The sequence below is a fragment of the Cupressus sempervirens genome, chromosome 8 (assembly GCF_028749045.1).
Source record: "Cupressus sempervirens isolate cs-2001-9-10 chromosome 8, ASM2874904v1, whole genome shotgun sequence".
Classification (NCBI taxonomy): Eukaryota; Viridiplantae; Streptophyta; class Pinopsida; order Cupressales; family Cupressaceae; genus Cupressus; species Cupressus sempervirens.
In genome coordinates this window covers 755,635,706-755,647,263 of record NC_143125.1, presented here as the reverse complement: position 1 = coordinate 755,647,263, position 11,558 = coordinate 755,635,706, and the positions used below count along the sequence as shown (strand labels likewise).

At 38.2% G+C, this 11,558-nt stretch overlaps 1 protein-coding gene across 1 annotated transcript in view; it reads left to right on the top strand.

Moving 5' to 3' along the window:
• The first annotated feature begins 571 nt into the window (after nt 1–571).
• The window catches only part of LOC149544629 (serine/threonine-protein kinase VIK-like), a 107,344-nt gene continuing 96,357 nt past the window's right edge, over nt 572–11,558 (top strand). Inside the window, exon 1 of the mRNA XM_089795223.1 lies at nt 572–1,042. Coding sequence (XP_089651349.1) covers nt 1,019–1,042 — 24 coding nt within the window. The 5' untranslated portion in view covers nt 572–1,018. The remainder of the gene's footprint in view (nt 1,043–11,558) is intronic.

The window sequence follows — 11,558 nt, the reverse complement described above, 5'->3', positions numbered from 1 at the left end:
TGGCCGTTACTAGGGTTGTAGTTCTTTCACCTGCCGCTCCCAAACACCTCGGTCGCAAGCTTCTTGTTGCTCTCTTGGGGGTGAGAATGGTGGATGGTGTCATTGCTTAGCTTCTCCATCATGACGTGGCTTTCACTGGTCCTTGGGTCCTGCTCCTGTTGCTATTGGTTGGCCTACCACTTGTGGTGGTTTTGCATGGCCCAAGGCCACTTCTTCCAAATGGTCCTTTCTTCCAATGGCCGTGACTATTTCACCTCCTAGAAATGAGGAGGAACAAGATAAAGAAGATAATGTTGATGGATGGTCTTTGCCTGACCAACATGTTAACCTTGTTGACGTATGAAGTTCTAGTGATCATATATCCCTAACCCTTTTTTTTGTTTGTGAATATGTAACTTTAATATTCAATTAATAATGAAAGACTATTCATACCTTAAAAAAATCTATTAACTTTCATAACCTACATAATAGACTCTTTTATATATATAAAAAATTATAACTAGCCTCAATTTTTTTTTCTGAAAAGTTAAGATGGAAGTATAAAATTAAATAAGCTTACGAAAAGAAAGGGGAGGAGATTGATCTTCATTGTTCACCGCATTTGGCAGTGGCAAATTCCTGACAAATAACTGTCATGAAACGAAACCGTTAAAAATTTGAAAAAAAAAACAGCTTTGGCGTTATCACTGACCGAGCCGGTCTGAATTAGTGAATAACCGATGCAACGTAACATCTAAATTCTAATTCAAACCATTGGCAGATACAAATGAAAACGAGCGGCCGTGCTGAGATTGGATTGGGTTTTGAATCTGAAATCTCCTCCCAAAAATGGCCCATCCTAGTGTGGAAAAGACAAATGATCGAATGAAACAAAATGTCTCGGATTCTCCCACACGAATGTTTTGTCTCTTCAATTCAATGGAGCGATTTCCAAAATGCGTACAATCTGAATTGGCATTTCCATTAATTGTTTTGAACAGTAGAGCTGTGTGGAGTGACAGATTTCATAGCTTCATCAATGGCGATATCTCAATCCGTTCAGGTAGATTACTTGTAAGTCTGTTTATAATGGTTTTAAATTGGCGCGGCATAAAGTTTTTTCAGTAATTGTTTGTTCATAAAGAGCGAGGTATTTCGATATTGATTACTGTGTTGTGGCGATCTAGGTTTTTAAAATGATTTTAAGATCGGGGCTGTATACAATATAAACCCAAAATTTCGGTGTTGCGATATTCTACTATAATTCACTCAATTGCCCTTTTCAATCCTATCTTGTTCTTGTTGTTCTATTTACTTTTCCGAGATAGTCGTTTGCTTTGATTCAAATAGAGAAACCCGAGAAACCTGCTCAGTATTGCGGTCACAGTTCCACAATCTTATTTGGGCCTCTTTTTAATAGTAATTGGCTGTCATAGACGGATGGTCTCATGGACGTCATTAAAATGCTTCATTCATTATTGTAAGATTATGATGATGGAATTTGACACCGCAATATATCCACAAACCTGATTCATTTTTAGTTTTGGTCGAACAATTCATATCGTCTAAAGATCTTATGGCTACATCACATGTCAAATTTGTATTGCTAGCTTTTTTGGTCGGCCTTCAAAATTCTCAACTTAATCTGAAAAAGATTTTACTTCATGTCGTCACCTGGAAGACCGAAAATATATTATAGCGGGAGACTATAGTAAAAGCCAAAGAAATCACTAAATAAAGTTCATGTTTGCCATAAGCCTCTGTGGACCTGCCAAAGATTTTTTTTTTCTTTTAAATAGAAGGGTACAATCTGTTAAAAATTTGTCGACGTTAAATTGTGACACTGTAAAAGTACATCATGGATATGCAAGATCAGTAAGTACAAACGAAAGCTAGTCCTTCCAATACCAGTATTTGATTGAGGACTCCTCATGACCAGAGGACAGATATATTTAGAATCATGCAGTCGAAATTCTGCTCTAGAAAATATCAGACTGCAGCAGAGTATCATCAGAAATGCCAAATCTTTCATCCTGCACCAAAATACCAGATTTCAAGAACCGTCCTTCCACAAACCAAGGCATGGTAGAAGGGAAGCTACTTTCAGGGTTCTCTATGTTTTCCATCTACTGCCCACTCAAGAGCCATGCAGTTGATAAATCACGTCACATTCACTTTAGAGGTTGAATTCCCACTTAAATAATTTGCTCTATGACGTTGATAATGATTTTGGGATTGACTGACAAACCCAATTCTCTTAAGTTCTTGACACTTTGGATTCCTCTCTCCCAGACTATAGAGCCTCGCCATTAGTTTTCCACCGGATTAGGTGTTCATATTTGGAATTGAAGTAAAATATCCTCCTCCTCCTTCCCTTGGACTGCAGTTAAAACTACTTCCTTTGAATCTAGATTTAATATCCTAGGGCTTGTAGGATACTGTTCTCTACTTATTGTGAACCTTAATATATGTTTTTTCACTGTTCAGCTATAAAATTAGAAAGAAATAACATTTACAGCAACCAGATTGACAGATCTATTTACCTACACAGCGCAGAATGAAATTTCTATCCACAGATTACAAATAGATCTCTATGAAATCAACTGTTTCTTTAGTATTGCTGACAATAGACCCAGTTTAGAAAATGCATTATAAGGAATATACAAACAATCAGTGCATAAACTGAGCACAATGAGACTGATGGTCAAGTTTAAGATATTTTCTGGTCTGTTACTATTGCTAGTTCGCCCAGGTAGGTCAATAATGCAGGTGTGTTGAAGTTGCACACTTCTTAGGGTGACTCAATGCTTGCTGATCTGGACCGTGCCCACCAGTAGGTAATTTGGAGTATCTTGATGCCCTCCCTGCCAGATCTGAGAGTGAGTGTTCTGCTGGATGGCTCTTAAAATGCTACAGACCTGCCATCTCCTTAATTTCTGTGTAAAAAAGGTTTGATGATGAGAGGGCACAGGTGATGTGGTTGGAATCTGTTATGATCACCCAGGTAATATATTGGCTGCTCTAAGTTCTCAGAGTATGATGTGATTTCTGCCAATTTAATCAAGCTTTCCACCTGGATTTGTGACTGTTGATGGAAACTCTCACACACTGGGTCTGATAAGATGTAGTCAGATCTCTGATCCCCCTGATTTATGTGGAATTAGTGTTGATGGGGATTCTAGGATAAGTAATTTTACCATTAAGATTCTACTAGTAGGATAGACATTAGCCCTTCAAGATGCTGATTCTGAATTGCAATTTGAAATAAGTGAGTTCAATAGTGCTGATTTACTAGCCGCCTGCAAACAAAGAGTTGTCAAGATGCTAACCAGTTGCCATGAAGCTGGTTAAGTTTGAGTCCAAAGATGTGAACATCTTTTTCTCTTCCCTTAGATTAGAGTTGAAGAGGAAATTCTTTAACTTCCTTTAACTGATATGTTGTCTTGAAGCTAGGTAATCTTTTTCGAGGGCTGCCTTTATTACCTTTGCTTCTTTTTTACTTGCAAACCTACATAATATTGCATTGTTAGTGAATTGCTCAACTGGGTCTGCATTGACATTGACTAATAACTTGCAACCCTAAATGAAATTGCATTGTTAGTGAATTGCTAACGTGTGTGACTGCATTAACATTTGGTTAAGAATTACTAATGTATTTGTTTGCAGGGGGCTAGTAAATCAGCAGCTTTGTGAGTCATCCGGACTTGTGATCTTGAATGGTCATTCTTGCTTTCCTGAATCAGAGATCTTCACTTGCTAGCCTTATTGTGGTGGAGCTAGCATGGTTGATTATGCCTTCACCTTTCCCTCCTTCATCTCTCTCATTCACAACTTCACCATCTTGCACCTTCCCCTTGTGGACCATGCTCTCCTTAGTTTCGTACTCACATCTCTTCTCCTATCTCGCCTCCTCTTTTGTCATGTCATCCCTCTTCATCCGTTGTTCGTTCACCCATCCACTTTCGCTTCCTGGATGGTGATGGTGAGCCCTTTTCCTTTCATCTCTCAGGACTCCTTAATCTTGCTTGCTTCTCTAGCTCTTGTGAGGCCTCTTCCATGTTTGACCTGATTGCGGCAGCCATTTGGAAGGCCACCATCCTTTCCATACCTCATTGCCCTCCGCTTCTCCTCTGCAGTAAACTCTGTAATACTTGCCCTATGAACCAATGGTTCGATGCTGACTGCAAAGTCTTTCATCGCGCAATGTGTTTTGCTTTTGAGGGCCGCTCCCCTGACTTTACACACCTTCGCTCGTCCTATTTTCATTTTCTTTGTCATAAGAAACGATCTTTTGCCGCTGTCCAATGCAAATCTCTTTGCCACACTGATCCGCAACCGCTAGCTTTTTTGGCATACCCTTTTTCCCCGCAGTTCCCCTCTACCCTCTACCCTCCACCCTCGACTTTCGCTCCCTTACCATTCATAGCACGGCTCTTTATGATATCCCGAGATAGCCTCCTATTTACCCCATTCCGCCTCCTTTCGGCCATTTATTTACCCCCTCATATATCTATGAGGCCATCAGATCCATGAAATGTAGCATAGCTGCTAATGAGGAGGGGTTCCAAGCTAAACTCGTCAAGTTTGGTGCCTCGGTTTTGATCCCCTATCTCTCTATACTATTTAATAGAGTGATGTGTACTGGATTCCCGACTTCTTAGTCCAGGTGCTTGATTTATCCTATTCATAAGACTAGTCTTGTCTCTAATCCTGGGAAGTACAAAACCATTATGATTGGGCACACATTTGCAAAGCTATATGCGACAGTTCTTAACGCTATGTTATCTAGTGAGCTTGACAAGAAAGGTTGTAGAGCTAGAGGGCAGGCTGGTTTCCAGACCAACTATCAGACTATGGACCATATTTTCACTTTACAGGCTATTATTGAGGAGGCTAGACATACATCAGAGAAGGTAAACTGTTGCTTTGTGGACTTCCAGAAGGCTTTTGATTTTGTTCTTTGGATGACTCTTTTTGAGAGGCTTCGGGAGATTGGGATTTCATAGATGCTTCTTACTGCTATTATGAGACTTTATGAGACTATGGTGGGTAGATTCAGGACCCTGGAGGGCTTCTCTGATCCAATTCATAGCACCATAGGGGTCAAGTAGGGCTGCCCTCTCTCCCCTACTTAATTTGATTTATATATTGATGAGCTTGAGGACTTCCTTTCAAAGTCATCGCTCCCAGGGGATGGTTGTTACTTACACTAGGTCCTAATCTCCATTCTTCTTTTTGCGGATGATGTGGTTCTTCTTGGTTCTTCCCCAGAGTGTTTACAGAGGCTGTTAGATGGTTTGGCTTCCTTTTTGATCAGCACTAGCTTGTGGTTAACTTGGGTAAGACTCGAATTACGATTTTTAATTGCTTGAAGACTTCCCATCTTCACTTCTTTTTTTAGGGCCATGAGATTGAGATCACTTCCTCTTACATGCATATTGGTGTTAAGTTCTCTGGGCCTCGCTTCAGTATGAGACCGACGATTCAGTCCAGAGTTAATAAGGGTATGGGTTCTCTTGCCATGCTTGAGAATCAGTGTTTTAGTCACCACTTTTAGGATACCTTGTCCAAACTATCCCTCTTGGACTCCCTTGTTCGACTGACGGTTCTTTATGGCTCTTTGGTTTGGGGCCCGTCTCTTCTTGGTTCTGATTGGGCATCGATTGAATGGGTTCAAACTTTGCTCTTACTATGCATCATCAAATGCCACAGGTTCACTCCTCATAGTATCATTCTTGTTGAGTTTGGCGCACATCCCTTCAGTCTTGTAGCTATTTTTGATCTGGTTTGGTTTCTTCATCATCTGCGGGGTTTCACTGATTCAACTAGTGAATGGGAACAATATTCCTACTTGGCATATTGTTCTTCTGTTGATATTGCAAGTTCTGATAGGTGTTCTCAAGCTCATTGCTGGTATGCCCAGGCTTCTTCTCTAATGAGATCGATTGGGATTGATATTGATCGCCTCTTCCCTTACTTGTTCATGCTGAATGCCCTTGATCACCTCCTCCCCTCGCGAAAGGAGCTGAAAGAACATGTTAGACTTGATATCTATAGACAATATATCATTACTACCTGGACTAATCCGCCTGGTGGGTTACGTCTGAGGATGACCTTTTGTGCAGAGCACTTTTTGGAGATATGTGATGGGATTATTGTTTGTCCTAATTACTTATCTCGGCAGTGGTCTCATGCCCTGTGTATCTCACTTGGATCCTTCAGGGTTGGTTCTCACCTTCTTCGGGCTCAAACCGACCATCATATTGACAGTGGGGAGCGGATCTGTACGCTGTGTACTTTACAGGAGGTCGAGACTGAGATTCACTTTATTTTCCGGTGCCCTATCTATTATGAGATCAGAGGGAGATTCTACTGCTTGTTTCGAGATTGTTCTTTTCTTTCAGATTTCTTTAGTTACTGTGATTAGAGATGCCTTGCACTTTATCTTGAGGAGGCTACCTTGCTTCAGATAGTACTTTACAGTCACTGCTTCCTCACCAGCATTCTTCTATTCAGCTGATTACTGCTTTTTTCACACCCTTATCTCCTATACGTGGTGTGAAGAGGTCATCTAGCTCTACTAGATCATGTGATCACTCTAGATCTGTTAGACCCCAGACACAGTCTTCCACGAGACCATGGAAGCAGACTAGAGGTTTTGTACATCCACAAGTCTTCTCCTTCGATGGCTGACTTCTTTTTGCCTAGAAAGGACTCCTACTCCTTGTTGCTGCAGCTCTCTGTTTCTTTCTTCATCTTCTTGTTTTTGCTGTTGGCTTTTTTCGGACACCGTTTGGTGGTCCTGTTGATAGATTTCTTGCTGTAATCTTTCAGTCCCATAGACCTTTTGGTGGTTTTTGGTTGGACATTAATATATTTATCTTATCTTATCTTATCAACTTTATTAAGAGCATTCGACATTACCTTGTTAGAAGAAGCTAACACTTGAGATAAGAGAGGGTCGTTACCTCCTTTGGATTGTAAATCTCTGAAGCCCCATCATCGAGGTAATAGAGGATTCTTACCTCCCTTGGATTGTTCATCTCTGAAGTAACCTTCTGCTTTGCTTGTACGTGCATGATGTCTTCCGAGCTCCACTTTGAACCTAGCTTCTTTTGGCAGCATAATATGCAAAAATTATTGAATATTTTAGCATTTCCATCTTTCCCTTTTCTATTAGCATCTTCTCCACAACTCTCCACCCCTGTATCAACCTGCAAGCTACCATCCATATGCAAGCACATAGACACACAGGAGAGATCACATATGCGTGAGTGAATCCTCAATCAACATACAAGGACTCTCAACACAAGAAGGAAGAAAACCATACCACACATAAAACTACTTGGACAAGGCAGGCACAAAGAAAGACAACCCACACATGCCAAGGCACCAGAGATTCACGTCGTGGGCGACAGTAATTGTGTCAAGAAATTCTTTCCTTGATTGCATTTAACTTGATTATAAGTTAACTTGCAACAATAGATGTTAAGTTCAAAGATGATGATAAGTGAATCTTATTTTCTTCGGAAAATCTTATCATTGCCATTTGTACTAGCAATGCACAGAAAAAGATGGACAACATTTTTTGAATGCTTCTCTCAGAAGAAACCAGAAAGTTGTAATATGCACTCTTTTTTCTTTTTCATTTTTATTTGTATTTTTTCCAAGGTTGCACGGGTACGTGGGTACGGGAACGGGGACGGGTACGGGAACGCATATTTTTCAAAATAGGGGACGGGGGTACGTGTGTATGCCTATTTTTTCTATATTATTAATATTTTATAGAAAATATAAAAATCAAAATATATGTCATGAGTCATGACATTGAGCATTCAAAACAAGAAATTTGAAATATATATATATGCTATTGCTGAATGTTTAATGTTTAAAGTATTTTTCATAATAGGGGACGAAGGGACTTGGGTATGTCAAACTTATTTAAAAATTATACCTTTATATTTTCAAAAAATCTGAAATTATGAGTCATTACAATGATTTTTTAAAACAAGAACAGTGATAAAGTTTGCAAATGTAATGTATTGTTTTCAATTTCAGATTTGCTATATGTTTGAAATAATAATACATGATAAATGCTTAGATGCATAACAAAGAAGGCAGACTTTAAACATGAACAAGAGGATCCTAAATCATATAACAATGACATATTGCAAATGATAAACTTATGACTTGAACAGTGATAAAGTTTATTGTTAATGAGTATCAAAGTTTCAAACTGATTTGGTATTGAATTAAGTTCGATAAACAACAAGCTAATACAAAAATAAAAAACCAAAATCAGAATCTTAATCAAGGTCCTTAGCTATGATGCTCTCCACCAAGTACCCGGTACGTGGGATACGTGTACCCAGTACTTGGGTACGTGGGTACTCGGTGGGTACGAGTACCAGGGGTGTGGGTACGAGTACCCATGCAACCTTGATTTTTTCTGATTTGAGTGTGTCTTGCAATGTGGGAAAGAAGTACAGAAATAGATGTTGCAATAAACTATTTGCTTCAATGATTGAAATAGCTATTCAAATCCCAATATTCAGAAATATCCACAAATAGAAATAGTTTGACATTTGATTTCAGAATTTCGATACAATACATCATCAAAATGAATACTACCTACATAGGGAAAATGCTTCAATTACACAATACAAACTTACTCATTAATTAAAATGCTTCAATTACTCAATACAAACTTATTCATTAATTCTAGAAATGCTTAGGTCTGATTTTACATTTAATCTGCAAATAGTCATCAATGAACTTGGATGCCACTTCCCAATATCACCTACAGAAGCCACAAATTGGATGTGTTTAAGAAGGAAGGTCCTAGATGCCTCAATAGCAGCAGAAACTCCCCTCCAAAACCTTGCTTGCACTCTCTACAAACTCCCCTGCCACCTCTCAGCTTGTATGGCCACCAAGGGAAATGGCACATCTGAAAAAAAGAGGCAAATGAACAGTAAAATCTTCAATAATCTCTACTTTGAAAACAAAAAAAAATTCTCCAAATTTGGAAGATACAATATTAAAAATTACTAATTTTTTTTAAGAAAACGCCTTTGCTTTCAATGTCAAGATCATGATCTCATACAACTTATAATGAAAAGACTTGCACAAGATAAATATAATATGCTTCAAATATTTGATAATAATATGCCATTTCGAGGGGGCAATCTCCTAATTCTCTTCAAGGGAGATACTTCCAATACTCATAAAAACTCCTTAATTCCACATGGCGATAATAACTGACATATATGTCCTCTTCATACCATATTTATGCCTTGGATAGTACTTGGGACGACTTAAATGCCCAAAAGTGTTGACATAGATTAGATTATTGTAGATAAGAATATAGGTATCTTTTTTATTTTACTATCTCTTGAATGGTGCTTTTTTTGACTTATGGTTCTTTGCGGTTTATGATCAGAATAATAATGCAATGATATTTCACAAATGTGAACATTTCTGATTTGATAATACTTCAATTATTTCAGAGTAAGGATCACAATTTTTTGATTATAAGAGAGATAGATCAAATTCTAATAGACTTGCACTTGTGAATTTCTGTACTTGACTCTATTCGATCTCATATGGATTATATATACAATTTTTTTTGATATGTGATTATATGTAATGTCCCCTTTTTGGGACATTAGAAATATTGAAGTCTTATTTTATATAATGATAAAATTGACTATGAGACGTAGACTCAAATTATTAAAAGGTCAATTTAATTTTATAAAGAGGGCAAAAGGTCAAGGAGGAATAAGATGAAATGCTAGAGGGAAGTTGAAGAGTCATAAGGGAATAGGACAAAAGTCAGAGGGGAGTCGAAGAGTCTTAGTTTGTGTAATAAAAAGGGAAAGAGGCTCATTGTTGGGTATGCTTGATTTGTGATTCAGTTCAGTTTTTTCTCTTGTGAGAGATTTTAGAAAGCTTCAGCTTTCAACTAGTTTTAGGACGTAGCTCCTCGTGCTGGCAGACAGTGGACGCAAACCCATCATCCCGATAGACATCAGTTCAGATGCTTTATTCACCCTTATAGGTTCTTACTCTAGTATTCCAATCTGACTGTTAATTTGTATATAAGATTGAGTTTTTGTGCTGGTTATTGTGTTGTTGTTGAATAATGCAATAATGCGTTTACGGAGTTGTATGGAAGTTTTTTGGTTTTATCATTGTGGGTCTGTAATGCATTTCTATATGCTTGAAATCCTGAATATTATTCTGAAAGGAACTGGTTATTAACTTGTGGAGAATCTTCTGGTTTAATCATTGTATTGTATTCCATTTGCCTAAATTTGAGTTTGAAGTTGGTTAAACATCTGTTGGATTTTGTATTGGATTTGATTGTGCTGGAATACATCTGCAAGGTTTTAGTTCTGAATATATTGTTGAAAGAAAAATTTAGTAAATATTCGGTTAGGGATATTTCAGTGGTATCAGAGCTATCAAACCTACCATCTTGTTGGGCAGAAGTGAGTTTACTTGAAAGATTATCTTGAAACGGGATTTTGAAGTTTATGGATCAAGGGCAGCAAGTGATCATTACTAGTATTACTATGTGAAGTAATTGCAGAGATACAATATCTATTGATCATAGTCCTTTTCTCTAAGGATTGGAAATTTATTTGCACATTCTCATGAGTTGAAACGATGATAGCTGTGGGCTTTAATGTTTCAAATCTTATACCTTTGTTGGAATAGGAGGTGACTACTATCCATGATCCAAATTCTTGTGCGAAGGGCTTTCTGAACATGGTTGTTTGATATTTCAGAGGATGTAAGCATCAAGCTTGAGGAACCAAAAGAGAAGAGCGACTCTCACACTCAGTAGCAATCAGTTGACAGTACTATTACATTATTTCTCTAGTAACTGGTGGGAAGTATAGTGCATTTGCTTCAGTCAAGGTCCCTAATGTTAGCCATGAGGAATATTGGAGAAAGTTGTTTCTCATTGACAAGGAGAAGCCATAGGACCAGGACCCACGAAAGGTGTAGGAAAGAGGAGTATAAAATATCTGGCCATATATAATACCAGTTCTCACATATGTTGTGCAGTATAAGAAAAGGTGGAGGCTCGGTTACAGGAGGACAACCAAATACTGCTACGACAATCATTCACAAATAAATGTATGGAGAAAAATAAATATTTTAATTGTGAAACCCGATATTAAGTTTACGGGTACAAAGAAGAAATTGGGTTCTCCTCAATGAGTTGATATATTTTCCTATAGTCTAAACGTATGCTCAGAACTTATTCATGGGACGACATGATAAAGATCAAAATTAATTCAAAACATTCCATTGCGGGAGTTTGGCAGGTGTGTTGCATAACTTTTTCGGGAGCCACATAAATTAATACGCGAATGTTGAGTAGAATATTTAGAAGGTGATGAAATACGGGTGCCAAAGCCAAGGTCGGGTTGCAGTTAGAGGAACGCTAAGCAAGAGTATGCAGAGAACAAAATATCATTTTGTGGACCGGTATTAAGGTATCGCTAATGTAAGCAATAATCAAGAATTTTGGCGAAGGGAGAAGATCGTTGTCCAAACTGGTCACA